This window comes from Wolffia australiana, chromosome 1 (assembly GCF_029677425.1).
Source record: "Wolffia australiana isolate 7733 chromosome 1, ASM2967742v1".
In the NCBI taxonomy this organism is placed as follows: Eukaryota; Viridiplantae; Streptophyta; class Magnoliopsida; order Alismatales; family Araceae; genus Wolffia; species Wolffia australiana.
Genome location: NC_135835.1, coordinates 24,549,413 through 24,568,374, shown reverse-complemented (window position 1 = coordinate 24,568,374; position 18,962 = coordinate 24,549,413). Strand labels below are relative to the sequence as shown.

Below are 18,962 nucleotides of genomic sequence, written 5' to 3'. Positions count from 1 at the left end.
AAACCAGAACTCCCATTAAAGAAAAAAAGCTTTGAAGATCCATTAAAAATCTGGAGAGAAATAGAGAGAAAGTGAGAGAGAGATATAAAGAGATCAATAGCCTAGAAGGAGTAAAATAGTAGGACGAAATTGGGGAAAAATCATAAAAGCCTCTAAGATGATAAATAAGAAGGAACTAAATTTCGATGACCAAAGAAAAATGTAGAGATCGGCATATATAAAGAGACCAATTTTGAGATGTAGAAAAACATGACCAAAAAAATTAAATCAGACCATGAAATTCGTGAGAGAAAGACATAATTGACCCAATTAGGGAAGGGAAGAAATCGATTAATAGAGGGCGTTATACCGGTGGATGTCTTTTTTCTGAGCGGGGAGGCATTCGAGGATGCACTCCTTGCAGAAGACGTGTCCCTTGGGGCAGCATAGAGGGGAGACGAAGGGCTTCAGGCAGAGGCCGCACACATCGAAGGGCTTGATCGAGTCTTTGCCGAGTCGTTCCTTCTGTGTGTCGTACCCCAGCTTCCTCTTCTCATCGTATGTGAAGAACGCTAGGTCATTGTTGTTATTCGAGTGCCTCTAGGGCATCTTAGAAGAAGAGAAAGAAAAAGTAAACTGGCGCAAAATTCAGTATCGGAGAATGGGAAGGATACGCAGAGCGGGAAGGATACGCAGGCCCCCTCTTCTCTCTCACTCTCTCTCTTCTCTCTCACTCTCTTGTCAGCCAATCAGCGTCCAGAAGGGTACACTAATTCCTATTAGTAGTAGTAGAGATTACCTAAGTATTATAAATAGAAACCAACATGTATCATTTCAATGAACGGAATAACAACGATCTTTACTATTTCTTTCCCGTCTTCTTGAGCAATTTCTCTCTCTCTCTCTCTTTCTGTCTTCTGTCTAGACATGGTTGTTCTGTTCGTTTGGTGCGAACTTGAGTGAATTGTTAGTTCTGTTCGGATTTCTGAACAGAACAAATCTGGAAACGAACAGAACTTCGCACACACCCGTGTGCGGTTCGCTTTGTTCAATTTGTGCTAATTTTTTTCTCAAGTATTTTATACAAATTAACAAACTTAGAAGTTAGAACTTAGAAGGAATGCTTCCCGCTTTCCCTCCCCCATTCTACCTCATTTTCTCGTTCTCTCGAGTCTCGACGACGGCCTGTAGACACGCATCTAATTCGCCTCTAACTCGGTGACAGCCTGTAGAAAGCTCTCTCGAGTAGACATGGTCGTTCTGTTCTTTTGGTGCGAATTTGTGCGAATTGTTCGTTCTGTTCGGTTTTCCGAACTGAACAAAAACGAATTCGAACAGAACATCGAACAGACCCGTCATCTGTTCTTTTGTTCGCTTTGTGCGAATTTTAGTCTAATTTTGTGCGAATGTGCGAATTTTGTTCGTTTTTGAAAAAGAAAAAGAACAGAACAAAGAACAAGGGCTGTGCGGTTCTTTTGTTCAAATTTTGTGTTGGTTTCAAACGAACAGAACAGATCGACCATGTCTACTCTCGAGTCTCTCTCTCTCTCGTTCTCTCTACTCTCTAGTCTCGCCTCTCTCTGCTCTCTGCTCTCTCACGGAGCTTCCCGACATTTTAAGGTATCCTCGCCCTTTTGATTGCAGGAAAAATCTATCTTGTATGTCTCGTTTTAGCTTTTTGAATCGATGCATTTGCTTGGAAGTTGGAACTGCGGTGATTATTCTCTAGGAAATTCGACTTCCTCTGCCGTTCCTGTGAGTCATTTGTTAGATTTCTGCCTCTTTCTTAGAAGCTTCTGTTTGAAGTTGTTGTTGCTAAGGGGGCCTAACTAGCTCGTTCTCTAAATCCGGAGACTTCTCATCCGCCTACTGCTTTAAGTGCCCGCTCGCTAACCGATCCACCCCCAATCGGTCGGGATGCAGCATTGGCGAGGCTGGAGAAGCCAAGAAGGCTATGCCGCCTGAGAAGCTGGCCGAGCTGGCTGCCCTCGATCCAAAACGTGCAAAGAGGTTCTATTTCCCTCGCAAATATAAAATTTTTCCTGTTGACATATGCCGTCCATGTTCGTTTTATTTACTTCATCGTTGCACAAAATCTGGATGGGCTTTTTTCTCACTAGAATCAATCATTTCTTCTTTCGACGGAATTTCTGAAATTTTCCCTTAGCGTCGACATTTTTCTCCTTTTCCCCGAATGAGAGGCGGGCAAAGAGAAATTAAAGATTGTGATCCAAAAGATGAATAATTGAATCAATTGCTTCATGAAATTCACTGACGCCTGAAGCATTTCTTCGGGAATTTTTGGGCTAGTTTTGTGTGGCATTATGCAAAAACTTTAGGCACATTGGTCTTTTTATGCAAACAATATCTGTTTTATATTGCTTTTGAACATGATAGATGTCTACTCCGAATTGGAATGGGATACATCCAATCGTTGTGAATCCGATTAGATGAATTTGGAGACAAACGTATCCTATACTTCCAATAGTTTTCATGAGGACCATATTTTCAAAAAATGCAGCTTTGACTTGCAAGTTGACTCTGACATCATTTCGTCCGTCCATCGTTAGAGACGTTCGGATGGATGGTTTTTTCTTCCCGCGGGACGAAAACCGTCACATCTGGTGGTTCCCCGAACGGATTTTTGTCCTAACCCTTGGACGGGACGATTTTTTGTCCCGTCCCCATCTCTGCACTATAGTAGGCTCCGTGCCCATAATATTTTCTTTTTTTTTTTTGAACTACATTCGTGCCCATAATCTATCACCGCCTTTTATGGAGATCGGTTGGGATAGGTGATTGAAAAAAAAAAAGAAATACTAATCAACTTAAAGGTATCTTGAAACTTGATGACTAGATTCAGAGTTAAGGGCTTGGAAATTCCATTTGAGTTAAGTTGAGATGCACCTCAATCGCATGATTTATGAATGTTTTTGTCATATAGTATAGAAATTCTTACCGGAACTTTTGACCTGTTCCCAGAGAGACACACAAAATTTGACGTCCGAAAATACGGAGCTGAAAGTAAGGTGCCAAGCTACGGAACAACAGGCCCAGTTGAGTGATGGTAAGCAGACAGTCTACGCTTCATCGTAATCTAAGTTTCATTAAAACAAAAAAATCCTGTTTGACAGATTAATCCTTATTAATCGATGAATTTAATTATCTTCATCTTTCTGGGTTTAGATATCTCGTCTTTCCTTTTAATTATTGATTCTTTAAAACGATTTTCCAGTCCATGTAGGAACTTTACACATTCAATTAATGCGTCCGTTTTGTCCATTTTTTACAGCTGATGTTCATCTTTTAGTCATCTTTGATAAATTTATCTTGTCTTCTGATTAACAATAAACTCCCACATGTGTTTCTGAGTAAACACGCTCAGCAGCTTTTCAATAATACTTTAACAGACTTTCGATGACCATAGTTTCAAATTATCATCTTACAAGCTGGCGATTCCCACGATCTTAATTGCCTTATTTATCAACTTAATCACCTTATTCATCCACTTAATCAAAATAAATAGTGCCTCGGGATATTCTATCCAGCGTCTGGAGCAGTAACGTGCTTTTCTGTCCCAATGAAAGCAAGCTTAAGCTTTTTTCATAATGAATAATTAGTCTTTGACCATAGAAGGCCACCATACGTGGGCCTACTCACTGTTCTGGAAAAAAATTGGGTTCCTGTGATGATTAAGGAGTACACAAAATCAGACGGTTCCCTGACTTTGATCTGGAGCGAACTTAATCTGGTAGCATTTTGGTCATCCCAAGGAGAGCTTGTCTTTGTTGGCTGGAACTCGACATTGTTGGAGAGCCATTTTTTACCTGACCTAAACTCTTATTTGGCAATACCTTATTGGTCTTTATAAGACTATGGATGACAGCATGAAAGTCCAACGTCTCATCTGGTACGATCCCGTGTGCTTATGCAAGTTTAAAATCTCAAAATGCACCTAATGCGCCATACGGAGTTCATTAGTTTACTCATAATTAACTTAGATATGCATCCCTTGCTGTAACCTCACCGATTATTAATTTTCTTCGACGAATTGGGATTATGATAACTTTCTCCGCCTCCAATTCCCAATCTTCAAACTGAATCTGCTCCCCACTCGAATCCCAAGTCTAACCTTTCCGTTGCATAACCTTTTTTATCCCAACTATACTTATTTTTATTGAAATTATTATTAGACCTCGTATGCCTGGATGTATAAATTTCAGAAACTAACCCCCCAACGCATAAAGCGTAGGGAATCACTCCCATATCCTACATGAAGAACAGCGTCAATGTCCTCACACCAAGGACAACAAAGACATACTCATGTTCAAAATTGCACATGTTCATGGGAAACACACTTATGTTTAGGGGATTCGGCGGGGGGGGGGGATTAGTGATTGTCTTCCAAATCTTCTACTTCATTCATTGAATTTCTTACTAATTGTACTCCCAAAACAGGTCAGCTTTCTTACCCTGCGGTAGCACTGGTGGCGAAGGAATTCCTAGCAGTTCAAGCAACGAGTGCCGCGTGTGAGCAACTATTTTCAGAGGGTCGCCGAGTAATCAACTACCGGCGATCGAGGCTCACGGCAGAGAGAGTTGAGGTGTTAATGATGCTGAAGTCATGGTACAACAACGATGACCTGAGAGCAGATGAGGACGAAGACGGTGATGAAGAAGACAGACCATTTAACGTACGTCTCAATGCACCGACGGGTAAGACTCTATCCTAGCTCGTTCTCTTGTGTAGAGAGCTCTATTATTTATCTTTGCCTTCGCGAACAAAAACTATGATAGTGTGATATCAATTTATTTCATTTTTTAAACACGCAGATTAGGGCTCCACCACACAATACTGCCTACAATGATGGAAGAATCCCGTGGTCTAAATGCGAGATTCATCTGGTTTTTTCCTCTCTCTATCATTCTATGGTTTTATCTTCATCTCTGAGTCTCGCTTCCTTATATCTCTCAAATTAATTGATTCTCTCTTTTCCTCGCTCTAAACTCTCCACTTTCCTCTCATTCCGTAACTCCGTCTTCAAATCTTGCTTTCTTTACATGTGCAGAACAGGAGGGCTCGTCATCAGCTTGAGGGCGCTACTCAGGATTCAACCATCGTCGAAATATATTCTCAGCCAGGAGGCGGAAAGCTAGTTCTACAGCTCAAAATACCCAGCCAGAAATCTGACTGGAATTTTGAAGGTTTGGGTCTGCAGAGGGACTTCAATTTTAAAGACAGTTATTTTCCTTAAAAATGAGTCGTACTCTTCAAAATAGACATGGTGTACCCCACTTATTTTGAAGACAGTTATTGCTCTCTACTTTTCTCTCATTTCCTAACTTTGTCTCCAGTTTTCTCCATCTTTCTCTCTCCCTAAGTATCTCTTTCTCCCCTTCTATCATTCGCTGAGCTTCTCTTTTTCTATCTCCGATTCTCTCTCTCCTTCTAATTCTTTGATTTTGTCACTTATTCCCCCTTTCTATCTATCAAAACCTCCCTTTCTCTGTCTTTAATCCCCCCTTTATCTTCATCTCTCTATCTCCCTATCCCTTTCCTTCTACAATTCACTGTCCCATACTCTCACCATCGCTCTCATTCCCTCTGTCTTCCACTCCCTTACTCACCCTCCTGCTCTCCCTCTTCTTCTCTCTTTCACTCTCTCTCCCTCTCCCTCTCCCTTCCCTGACAAAACTGGGAACACTAACGTTTGTTTTAAAAAACAGCATCTTGAATTTGTTTCCGTATGAGAACTTAACAAAAGTTATATTATTATTGTAGAAATACCTAAACATATTTTATTGGAACCTAATCGTTCTACCCTCTAACCAAGTCCTAGAAATTATGGAAGTACACTCTGTTTCATGCATGTCATTTTAATGAAATTAATTCTCAAAAATCTATTTAATAATTAATTTCTTCCCTTTTAGAACGAATGAATTCAGTTATGTCACCCAATGAAATGAAATGAATTACCAAAATGAACTACCAAAGCCATTATCACTAGATTTAATGACTGTTATATTTATACTGAAAATATTATACTGATTATGGTGTTTCATGACTTGCGATTCGTAAATTAAGATAACGTCATACTAAATTAGATTATTCATAGTAAATTATACTTTATGCATAACATTTTTTTGCAATTTATAGCATTTTATGCAATTTCCAAACAATTATGTTCTTCCTGTGCGTATTTTGTTCACTTGTTCGAATTTGTTTGTTTTGTTCGAATTTGTTCGTTTGTTTGTATGTTCGAATTTGTTCGTTTGTTCGCATTTGTTCGGTTGTGCGAATTTTGTTCAGTTGTGCGATTTTTGTTCGGTTATGCGAATTTTCTATTCGATTTAAACGAACAGAACAGAACAACCATGTCTACAAGTTCTGTCCCAGTTCCATCTCTTCTTTATCACCTCTCTTCACGACACTTGTGCGCCCTCTGTTCCGTCATCGTCATCCGTACACCCACCGCCAGACCACAAAAAATGCCACAGATGGACCCGACGACGATCTAGTGGGACATTCAGATGACGGTTTAAGACGGACAACGTCATCATTTACCTCCGTCCCGTTCGCACCCCTTATCCGTCATCATTCCGTGAATTATCCTATAAATACCTGTTCACTCCTCGTTTCCTCTCTCTCCGCCATGGCCGGATCCAGCGAAGAAGGAGACGGTCTCCCCTTCGATCTCGATCCAGCTGCGACCAGGCCGCGCCTTCGTCTTCTTCCTCGGTCTCCGCAACTCCCCCTCGCGACCGCTCCCCGCGTAGATCCGAGCCATAGCCAGGTACGGCGCGCGCCCTCTCGGCTCCATCTTCATCACCTTCTCCGCCGCCCCCTCGGCCAGATCCGCCATGGAATTCCCCGCACATCCTCCGAGCAGCGAGCTCCACACCGCCGCGTCCGGCTCGCACTTCATCGAAGAAACCACCTCCATCGCCTCCTCCACCAGCCCTAGCCTGCAGAGAAGCTCCACCAGGCAGGAATAGTGCTCCAGGCGAGGTCGAATCCCGTGCTCCGATTCCATGGCCACGAGGTAACTCTTCGCTTGTTCTACAAGTCCGCCATGAACGCACGCGCTGAGCGCTGCGAGGAAGGTGATCTCGTCCGGCTTCGTTCCCGACGACTCCATCTTCTCCATCTGCTCCACCGCCTCTGCCGATCGGCCGTTGATGGCGTATCCGTTGATCATCGCGTTCCAGGAGACCAGATCGCGGATCGCGGCGGCGTCGAACGCGGATCTGGCTCGATCCGGCGACCCGCACTTGCCGTACATGGCGATCAACGCGTTGGTGATGATCAACCGCCGGTCTAGCCCTTGCTTGACGGCGAATCCGTGGATCTGCTCTCCGGCGGCGACGGCGGAGACGTTGGCGGAGGCGGCGAGCAGACCAGCGATGGCGGATTCCTCCGGCTTACCGCCGTCGGAGCTCCGCATCATCTTCTTCATCAGGTGAAAGGCCTCTCCGAAGAATCCGTGCCTCGCCAATCCGGAGATCATCCTGCTCCACGTTCCTTCGTCCTTGATCTTCGCCGCGGCGAAGAAATCCCGAGCTTCGTCGATCTTCCCGTGCTTGATCAGCCCGGAGAGGACGACGTTAACTGTCACCGCGTTCGGATCTGTGATCTCGGCGAAGATCTCCATGGCGAGATCCACCGATCCTCGGCTCATCAGCGCGGAGACCACGGCGGTGGAGAGGACGACGTCCGGATCGAATCGAAGGTACAAATCCATGGCCTCCGCGGTTCTTCCGATCTTGATCAGAGCGGGAACGATCGCCGTGCAAGCTTCCACCGTCGGATCCGCCATGGAAGAGAAGAGATCGACGGCCTCGGCGATCATGTTCTTGCTCAAGAACCCTCCGATCATCAGCACGAAGGACGCGCCGTCCCTCTCCGCCATCCCGTCGAAGATCTCGAAAGCCTCGTCCACTCTCCCGCCGCCGACGTACCCGCGGATCAGCGCGTTGCAGCCGGCGACCGATTTCCCGCCAAAAAAATTCAAATTCAAATTCAAATCCTCCGCTCCCGCCGAAAAGCAGAAGGAGATCAGAGCGGCCTGGACCGTCGGATTGTCCGCGGCGCCGATCTTGATCAACCGGCCGTGGACGGCCCGGCCGCAGCGGCCGCCGTCGTTCAGACGGGAGCAGGCGGCGAGGGCGGCAGCGACGGCCCCGGCGCCGACACGTGTCCAGTCCGGCTCCGCGGCGAGGACCCGGACGGCGTCGCGGAACCGGTTACCGGAGGCGAGCCCGCGGAGGAGCAGACCCCAGGTGACGGAGTTCTTGGCAGGGGCGGAGGCGAAGAGGGCGAGGGCGTCGTCGAAGAGGCCTTCCCGGAGGAGCCCACCAATCATGGCGGTCCACGTCACCACGCTGCGGGCAGGCATTTCGTCGAAGAGGCGGCGGGCGGCGGGGAGGCGGCGGGCGGCGAGGAGGGCGGAGAGGAGGGCGTTGAAGCAGGGCGGAGTTTTGAAGGGGAGCTCGGAGAAGGCTTGAAGGGAGGAGGGGAGGTCGTGGGAGGAGTAGAGGGCGAGGAGGGAGGAGGTTACGAAGGGGGAGGAGGAGGAAGCGGGGGTTTTGAGGGAGAGGGCGTGGATTTGGCGGCCGAGGTGGCGGCGGCGGAGGCGCGCGCAGGAGGAGAGCGCGGCGGAGAGCGTGGTGGCGGTGAAGCCGCGTTGGCGGCGGCGCATGCGGCGGAAGAGGAGGAGCGCCTCGGCGTGGCGGCCGCGGGCGGCGTAGGCGGAGAGGAGCGAGTTCCAGGAGACGGTGTCCGGCTCGGGGATTCCGTTGAAGAGATGGGTCGCGAGACGGAGGTCGCCGGCCGCCGCCGTGATGGCTCGGTTCCAGTCCGCCGTCGATGGGGCGGCCGCGCGCATGGCGGCGCCGCCCGGGCCTCCTCGAAGAAGAAAAAAACGGTAAAATAAACTGTATTATGAGAGAGAGAGAGAGAGAGAGAGAGAGAGAGAGAGAGAGAGAGAGAGAGAGAGAGAGAGAGAGAGAGAGAGAGAGAAGATAGGGGTAGGGTTTGAAGGTCCCGGTCCGGTCTGGTTTTCCGTACCTCAAGTTCGATCCGGTCTTGTTTCGTCCCGGTCTGGTGCCGGGGGTGGCAGAGGAGCATGGGGGTGGAGGAGGCGTTGTGAGTGCGGAATAGAGACAATGATCACTTGGGGCGGGTGATGGGAAGGGCGGGGAGGTGGATGCATAATGATACAAGGTCCAGTCCGGTCCTGTATTTATATGAGAGAGAGAGAGAGAGAGAGAGAGAGAGAGAGAGAGAGAGAGAGAGAGAGAGAGAGAGAGAGAAGGGGTATAGTTAGGGATCGTCCTGTACGTGGACAGGGATGGGACGGGATGAATTTCGACACGTCTAACGTTTGGATTCAGTGTAGATAGACATGATCGTTTTGTTTTGTTCGTTTATAACGAACAAAAAATTTGCACAAAAGAATTGCACTGGGGTCTGTTCGTTGTTATGTTCCTTTTTTGTGCGAAAATTAGAACAGATGTTTGAACAGTTTACACAATCGGAACAAAATTTGTACAATTCACACAAATTCGCACGAATAGAACAATTAACACAATTAGAACAATTCGCACAGGCCGAACTAGATTTGCACAAAGAGAACAATTTACACAATTAGAACAATTCGCACAAACTGAACAAAATTTGCACAAAGAGAACAAAATTCACACATGGAGCCAAAAATTTTGTTCGGGATCGAGGGTCAACTAGAGACCCTCACAGGGCGGACTGAAAGTTCATCTACGTTGACCACGAAAACTACATCCTCCTTGTCGGAGATGACCCCTGGAAGTAAGTCAGTTAATTTAATCAAATATTTAATTAAATTCAATCATATTTTAAACATATAAAACTATTTTCTTTATAGATTTTACTTCAGAAAATTCCGTAAAATACTAGAAAATCTAGAAAAGTCAGAATATCATTTTTAAAATATGATAAATCTGTTAAAATATTTAAATGAACCTAGATAAATATTTTGTGACTTGAAAAGTTGTTTCATTAATGACATAAAATACAATTCTCATATATGTATCATCAAGAGAATAGTGCTATCATTATTTTTAATTTCATCAAAGTCTCAAACTGAGAGACCAATATGGTAAAATTTTAAGTATTTACTCATATGTTTTTTATTATTTTAAAATATATTTTGAAAACTAATTAATACTTTGATAAGCTAAATAAAAAATTACATCTAATTTTCATGAAAACTACCATTACATATTTCAGATTCTACCCCAATTTTTTAAAACATAAAAAATAAAAGCATCATTCATTTACTAGAAATCATAGTTTAGCTTAATAATAGAAGCATCAGAGTTTCATATGGAGAGTGATACTGGTACAAAAATTTGATTTAAGAGTATCAATTTATGCATCTACCAAAGTTTATTATACTAAAAATATTTTAATTTATAATATATTTATGGGATATTTATTTGTTGAGACATGAATCAAAAGTCCAAACACATCACTTCTAGTTAGATTTAAAATAGTCTTCATGTGCCAAATTTATAATTGAACTTGTGATTAACATAATGAAAAATTATATATCATATCACAACACACCATCTTCAGTTGAAAATCTATCAGTACAAATCTAACAGTCATTGAATCCAGTGATAATGGCATTTAAAGTCAAATGGTACCTGATATGTCAGGGGTTTATGTCATTGTTTTAACTTGGACTTAAGAAAAAATATTATATATAGATAAATACTCTGCAATATATAGAGGGCAATCTATAGGGAGACAAGACTTCAATTTCAGAATTATCTTGAGGTTTGGACTAAAACAAACATAGTAAAATGTAAAATAAAATTTTGGGGGCTTTTGTCTTACTTTCTGAGATGTTATATAATTCAGGATGTAGTTTTAACAAAACTCAAGAAAAATTACTAAAAACATTTTAGATGATTTTACTGAATTCATTTGGTATTAAAAGAAGGGAATTAATGGATTTTATAGATTTTTAAGAACTAATTTTTTAAAAATGACTTAAATGATAAATTGTGTACTTTGATAATTTTCTAGAATTTAATTAGAGGGTGGAATGATTAGATTTCAATAATAATATTTTTAAGTATTTGTTCTTAATTTTTGTAATTTTAATCCATAAAACACCCGATTTAACTTTTCCAGCAATCGGTGGCAGTGGCGGCGACAGCACATTGTGTCAGCTGATGTGAGAGCTGCGGGAGATGGGCCCTTGGGTTGGCTTGCCCATTCCAGGTTGGTTTAGAAACAGTTATGACCGGTCCAGATCCAGTTTAAAATACTTAACCCAGATTTGGCCAAGTCTAAAAGGGGGGTGCCCTAGAGAGTAGAGACTAGTGGGCATGCTGCTGGACCCTCCATAGAATCATGGGTAGGTCAATTACGAATTGATGCAGTCCATGGAGGAGCTGAGAGTTGCTAGTCGAGGCAAAAACCCAAGCTAGTCTAGACATGGAGCCGATGATTTCAAAGTCCAATATGGAGTTTCCAGTACCAGACATGATCACAGAAAAAGGAACCGATCAGCCACAGGATTTCCCTCTCAAAGAAAGATTTGAATCATTTTGATTCCAAGGAAAGATCAAAGCGAGGTTCACAAACTATACAACTAGAAATCGACTGAGAGGAGGGATTGATAAAAAATAAGACAGAGAGAGAGAGGGAAATTAACACGAACTGAAATAAAAATAAAAAAAGAACTTACCAAAAACTTAGCAATCCAAACAAAACTCTGCTTCCTATGCTCCTCAGCTGATTCTGGCGCTGGAGCAGCGAGTCTGCCTAGTGCCGTCGAAAACAGTACAGACTGTAGGTTGAGACTTGAGAGTTGAGACTGGAGAATAGAGAGTACAGAGACAGAGAGATACAGGATTAGGGTAGTCAACTATAGGCTATCTAGGACGGGCGGTCCAGAGAGGGAAAAATAGTTACTGTTTCTGACAGGCCAAAGAGAGAGTGAGAGACTGAGAGAATGAGAGTCTGACTCAGAGAATCTGACTAAGTGTCTCCCAATGAGAGTCCATCCAACGTTTAAATTTTGTTTTAATATAGCCGTTATACCAGTTATAAAGGCTATGATTAAAACATACAATTTCTATATTTAGTATCATTTCATATTATAATTACCAACCAATGTAATTGTACTGATGAATACAACTATCTAATTCAAGCTTGTCTTGGTGTCTCCTTTCTTCTTCTTCTCCCTTCTTTCTTTTTCTTCTTTATTTTCTCTCGCTTGTTTCATCCGAGTTCAAGATCTAGCTCAGGGACGTGGACGGAATGAAAAATGGGACACAAATTCATCCTGGACGAGTGGATGGGATGGTTTTTTCGATCTGAGACGAAAAACTCATCCCATCATGAGGCCTTAGATGAGGGGCGGTAAGTGAAGGACAAGAATTGTTGGTTTACAATTGCAGGACAAATTTGTAAAGATAGATGCATCAATATTCTGTGGGTAATCACCATTGCCAGCCCCTTATCGGATGCAGAAATCCCACTGGCGAATGATACATATATAGATATTTGTATGTTTTAATCCCTATCTCATCATTATTATAATTTTTTAGAGTTTAGGTCATGAATTTGCTAAATGTAAGAACATATTGATTAGAGACAAGCAGGTGACTTGCCCTCCTTCAAGCGTTCATAACTATCTTCTAGTTGGGGTAGGAATTATTGGTAAAATTTCTTGTAGATGCCAAGAGGGTTCCAATTTCAACTATCTTAGAGTACCATAAACCGAACTGGATATATACCCTTTCAATAATAAATCCCATGGATGCCGTCTATGTGATCTATAGAAACCATGTCATCAACTGTATAACCGATCAATCTAAGTGAGAAAACCAAAATAAAAGGATATAATAATATTCGCCATAGTACTAGTAGTGGTTAAGTAAATTAATGGTGGTCTGGCGTGATGTCGAATTCTGGATTTTGTTGTCTTCCTTTCACTGAAAGTGTAATGTTGGATTGGGACGGTTTTGTACAGGTTGATATCCACGCACTTCTGGAGGTTATTTTTCTTTTATTTTTTGTCTTTTTTTTTTACTTTTCTGGAGTGTTATTTGCTTTGTTCTATTTTTGATGAGCTGAACAAGTTTGATTTCGTAGTCTTTCTTTCACTGGAAGTGTAATATTTGATTTTTCATTGTTGAGGATGTTATGCACTCGCTTCCAGAAGTTAAATTTGGTTGATTTTTGACTTTTTTGCTTTCCTGAAGTGATATCTCCTTTGTTCTCATTTTGATTAGCTGAATGAGTTTGATTTCGTCGTCTTCCTTACACTGGAAGTGTAATATTTAATTGACAAGGTCATTGTTAAGGATGATATACATATGCTCCTGGAGGTTCATGATCATTATTTTATACAGGAAAAGTATGTTTGCGGTATAGAGATATCATGCATATCTTTTTTGTAGTATTCTTTTATGACACAATGTATTACATTTATTTTGTTATAAAGTTCAGTCACACTTATGTTTTGTTCTGAAGCCTCACTTGCTAACGACAATAGTAGATGACTGACCAAACATAAACTTGAAACCACACAATGCACGGTGTCATGGACAGGTACCCCAATGAAAAAACTATGAAATAAACTCGCTAAAAATATCGGCCTGCTGAAAGATATTCGTCTCTTCCGATGTTTAGGCACCCATGAAGTCTTTTTTATTGGGTTATGTCTCTATGAATGTCAGCTATAGATGCCTTCTCCTATACATTGGGGAACATATTTATTTCTCATGATGTTGTCCTCTATGAGAACTATTTTCTCCGTTCCCTTCTGCAGGTAACAGCGGCTGCCATGGGAATCCAATGGTCTCATCCAAAAGAATCCTCATGATATTATTCTCATCCAAAGGAATCCTCATTATGCTCATACTTTATTTAAACAACATCATGATATTTTGTGCGATATAAAACTATTCTATTTGATTTCTACGTTTAATGACATAAAATTCAGTGAAAATACCAAAAAATTGGAAAAAATCATAAATTTAGAAAATATATTAAACACTTAAAATATTTAATTAAATAAAAAAAATCTTTTGACTAATAAACTTGTTTTCTTAATGTATTAGTGCAATAAATATCCATAGAAATACCGCAAAGAGGGAGGAATCATAATTTAATTCTAAAAATATAATAAACCCCAGAAATGTTTGAATAAATCTAAATATATATTTTACAGCTTATAAAACATACTATAATTTTAAATTAATATCATCATTTGTGTTAAAATATCATATAATCAAGAAAACCTAAAGTTATTCAAAAAATGCAATAGATCATTTTAGGTCTTAGTAACATGCATTTATTGTCATTTCAATGTTAATAAACACAAAGTATAGGAAATCACAATCAAAGCTGCATGTCATTTATGATTAATAGGTATATAGAGCGTTAGGGTGAAGGAATCAGAAACATGACAAATGAGATGGGAGAAGATAGGAGAAGCAATAAGAGACATAAATAAAGAACGTAGACAAATGGAGATTAAATCAGAGACATTATGAGAGGGCAGGAGGAAGAGATAGAGAGAATGAAGCAGAAATATAGTATGAATGAGGCGGTACGGAGGAATGTGGAGAATAAGATTTCATATAGCAAGAGGGAGAGAGTTGGGAAGAGTAAATGAGAACATAGATAGGGGATCAAGAGATAGAAAGATGGGTTGAATGAGATGGAAGAAATAAGAGACATCAAGAGAGAAGATTGCGATTTTAAGGTAAAACAAAGGAAATCATAGATCTCTGTGGGAGAGAAAATAAAGAGAGATGACAGAGAAAGATAAATATTTTTTTTGAGAGAATTAATAAGAGGGAGAGACGACATGAATCTCCGATATCAGACAGAGAGAAAGATTGGAGGAGAGAGACTGAGAGGAGATGATTTAATTCATGACTCAAAATAATAGAATAAGAAAAACTATGTAAATGCCAAAATCAAATGGAGTCCACATACTCAAAATACTACATAACAAGAAATCATAGAAGAAAATTCTATACAATATATAAAACATCTTGAATCACATTTAAAAAATGCGATCTGACTTGGAAAAATTGTCACGTCAGGAAATTAAATTTGCAAGTTCTCTAGATCAGATCTAAGTGACTTGCAGTGACTGTGGCATTACCTAAATCCAGAGAAAGAACAAGTTGTGAGATAGGACTAATAACTAGTTGTTCCTTAAAGATAGCCCATAAGTTTCTCAATCAGAAGTCATGATTCACAAGTGATGGTTTCATGAAGTTCTATCGTTTTTCATTCCAGATACTGGATGGTACTAAGATATCAAAGGCAGGATGGTTCCCAGATGGGAAAGTTTATGAATGTTTCTGAACAGGATGGTTATGGGATGGGACAGTTTTAAACAAACCCAAAAAAGGTATGCAGATAGAGGATGAAAACTGTCCCAAACCATACAACCATCCTGTCAAAGATTATGCACCTTAAGGTAGAGATGGCCATGCATAGTGCAGAGATTTCTAATTGCCCCAAATTTTATGCCATTTGAAATTTCATATGTTTTTATCTATACAACATTTTCAGTGGATAACCTAGATGACCAGCTTTCTAAGTCAACTCTACCCTCTGACCGTGGGGCACAATGTAGATAAGTTGAGGGGTGGAAATCCAAGGAACAACCTAAGAGGATGGGGGTGGATTAGGTTCTCTATTTATATTTTATTTTTATTTTAACTAGCCTAGGATTTTTCTACTTAATAAATGAGGTAGGGGAAATGGGAAACACAGTTATTTTTTTTAGACATCTTAGGCTAATCCTTAATGCTGTTTGGGGGTATCCATCCCGAGGTGATGATGTGCCCTAATCAAGTGGCCCCAAAGCAAATCACTTGGAAATAGGGCTGAACAATGATACCATGAAAAAAGAAAAAGTCAATGAAGCTTTGTCGTCCTCAACCCTCAAAGGCTTCCACGGAATGACATTGCTTAATCTACTTCTTCTTATGGCCCCCAAAGCCTTAACCTCAGTGATCAGAAATATATAGCAATAATAGTATATTTATGAATAATGTATTCTCCTCAACATCACTTAGTATTTATGGCTTCTCAAAAAAGTATTCAAGACAATGATCAATTTTAAGTATTTCAACAAGGAAACTTTTATGTCAAGATTTTATTAATTCAGAGATAAAGATTCCTAAATATAACTATGACTTCCCTTCTTTAATACCTCCTTGTTTTTGGTTGTTCTTTCTTCAATCCTTTTTCTCCTCCACGATTTTCTTTGGATAAAATTCTCGATTCGAGTTTGACCTTTGATGCTTAAAATTCCAATAGCTTTTTCAATCCTGCACCAAATGCAATGATTCTACCTGGAATGGTTTTGTAACACAATTTTGTACAACTTTATCTCACACAAAGTATTAAAAAAAATCAGAGAAATCTTCATAGATCAATCTTTCAACGTCCTTATTTTACTACTCGATTCCTCTGTGTCCAACTTCAAACCCTTGTAACTCTTTTAAAACTCAACCAAATGATTCTATTCAAATTTATTTGGTTTTTTCTAGATTTTAGAAACAATTCATTTGTTGAACAAAAGATCAAAATAAGTATTAAAAATATGCTAAAAATTATTAACTTATCACAGGGTTGAGGACATGCAAAGTTTGGATCCCAGCCTTCTTTTCTATGAATCTTGAAATACTCTGCACCAAAAACCATGATTCCAAGTTCTATGGACTTTTATTGATTTTAGAAACAAATTTTCTCTCCAAAGAATGCTAAAAAACTGCTTGAAAATTGCTCTAGGACTCGAGAGATCTCTCTAGCTTTTGGACTGCGATTTTCAAAGGGCAAGAAGAAGGGAAATTTGAAATTAGGGCTCAAAACTGCATATATGGACTTGAAAATCTGAAAGAGCATAATGGTAATCTGTCAAAATTCCAAAAGTCATATTCATTGATTATGATTAAGAAATATAAAATAATAATCATTTTAATTTTGAGTTTTATATTTATAATTTTGCCATCAATTCAAAATACTTTTCAAGAGTTAAGAGAAAAAACTAGCCGTTATGCCAAGGACGTGAGATTTAAAATAATATTAAATTTTTAGATATGTTTACCACAACATTAAAGTAAAGCTATCACCATAGGATAATAGTATCTAGATGTAATTCATTTTTATTAAAGCATCAATAAATTTAGTTTTTAATACTTGAAGGTAGTAATTAAGATTTTGAACAAGTTATTCAACAAATCAAATGAAGACAAATTCACACAAATACCTGAACACTGGTAAAAACTATGTTTATCTTCATGTCATAAAATTACAAGTCCTAAATACACGGTTTGACTTGTTCAATGTATGGTCAAACTAAGTAACCTTTTAATATATCTAAGGCTCTTATTTTATCTTCACATACAATCAGTCAATTACTTGACTGAGAACCTATTGTGCTTTGATCACAACCCATATTGAGGCATGCATCACTTTGAATATTCAGCAAAACACACATCAAAGCCTTGTGCTAAAAATACCCTTAAAGCTTAATCTTCATGCACCTTAAGGGCAGAGATGGCTGCGCGTAGTGCAGAGATTTCTAATTGCCCCAAAATTTATGTCATTTGAAATTTCATATGTTTTTATCTATACAAAAGTTTCAGTGGATAACCTAGATGACCAGATTTCTAAGTCCAACTCTGCCCTCTGACCGTGGGACACAATGTAGATTAGATGTGGGGTGGAAATCCAAACCACCGACAACCATAAAACCATGAATCAAACTTGTGGCATGATTTAGAAGTAAAAGAAATAAATAAAATTTCCTTAATATTCACATACTTTTGTCTTTCGAATTGGTCAACCAAGGTCCGGGAAGAAAAACTTCTATCAAGAGAATGGACCTGTGTAGTACTCCCAAATTACATACCATAGACTTGTTCATTGTCCTTGTTGCCAATACTAAAGAAAGTCAACATTAGGTGCAGTTGCTATATTTGTATGTTCATAGATTCTAAAGGAAGGGTTACATCTATTTAAAGCTAAATAGGAAAATAATCCAATAACCAAATTACCAAAATGCCTTGGAGCACTGAAGATACCCTTGGGGTGTTGCATCATATCAATGCTCCCTTTCAATGACCATCTTGTGCTCAAGCTAGGGGACATCAAATTTCACGCATGTAATATATTGATTTTAAATTAAAAAACCCATCCATTGATATTCCTTTCTTGGCTTCCTAAAGGAACAGTTGCATCTATTTAACGCTAAATGGGAAAATAACCTGATAACCAAATTACCCATGGGGCTGTTGGTTCATATCAATACTCCCCCTGAATGACCAGCTGATGCTCAAGCTAGGTGACATCGATTTTCATGCATCTAATTTAATGATTTTAAAAGTTCTATCATATATAAAAAAGACAAAATTATGATCCATATGTTATGGTGTATATTAATAATATCATTTCATGCATTAATTAGCGTATTCTATCAATAATATTATTTATCTTGAATTTTTAAGAATTATGCAAGAAGGAAATAATTAGTATAAACTCAAAATTTTAATTTCATTATACTGTTTGGAATTTCTTGATTACAAAAACCTATTGATTGTTTTAGCATAAACTTCAAAAAGTGGTATAATAGTGAAGCAGATAGAAATGGAGACACTAATGGAGCCCTTTGCAGTGAGTGCAGTCTCTCATTCAAGTGGGCTGGCAGTAACTAAGCCAACCTGGACCAGCAAGCACATCACTTAAGCAGGTACACTGGCAGAAGTAGGTACATATTGTAGGTATAGTTAATAGGTAGAAGAGAGACAATGTCTGAGTCTGACACCCTTTATGCACAGGAAAGTCAAAGAGGGGCCAAGCGAAGAGAAAATATAAGAGAATAGGATCAAAGCCCATCTCAAAGAAGGCCTTTGAAATTGATAGTTTAATAATGACCCTTGATTTTCATAATGAAGAT

At 40.0% G+C, this 18,962-nt stretch overlaps 1 protein-coding gene and 1 long non-coding RNA gene across 5 annotated transcripts; one reads left to right on the top strand and one right to left on the bottom strand.

The window, feature by feature from the left end:
* Positions 1-1,393: 1,393 nt before the first annotated feature.
* Positions 1,394-5,303, top strand: LOC144712057 (uncharacterized). Of its 4 annotated transcripts, none has more exons than XR_013583724.1 (7): positions 1,395-1,599; positions 1,683-1,734; positions 1,813-1,989; positions 2,962-3,046; positions 4,438-4,695; positions 4,813-4,884; positions 5,049-5,303. It is a non-coding gene; the product is annotated as an uncharacterized LOC144712057 (long non-coding RNA). The 4 variants fall into 4 exon arrangements; XR_013583722.1 differs by having other exon boundaries at positions 1,397-1,599; positions 1,833-1,989; XR_013583719.1 differs by having other exon boundaries at positions 1,394-1,599; positions 1,683-1,989.
* A 1,115-nt stretch (positions 5,304-6,418) lies between these two features.
* Positions 6,419-9,333, bottom strand: LOC144712048 (uncharacterized). Its single transcript, XM_078586225.1, has 2 exons — positions 9,047-9,333; positions 6,419-8,881 (listed from the first exon to the last, which is right to left on the bottom strand). The coding sequence occupies exon 2, from the start codon at positions 8,862-8,864 to the stop codon at positions 6,606-6,608; it is 2,259 nt and encodes a 752-aa protein (XP_078442351.1). The 5' UTR covers positions 8,865-8,881; positions 9,047-9,333; the 3' UTR covers positions 6,419-6,605.
* Positions 9,334-18,962: the final 9,629 nt, after the last annotated feature.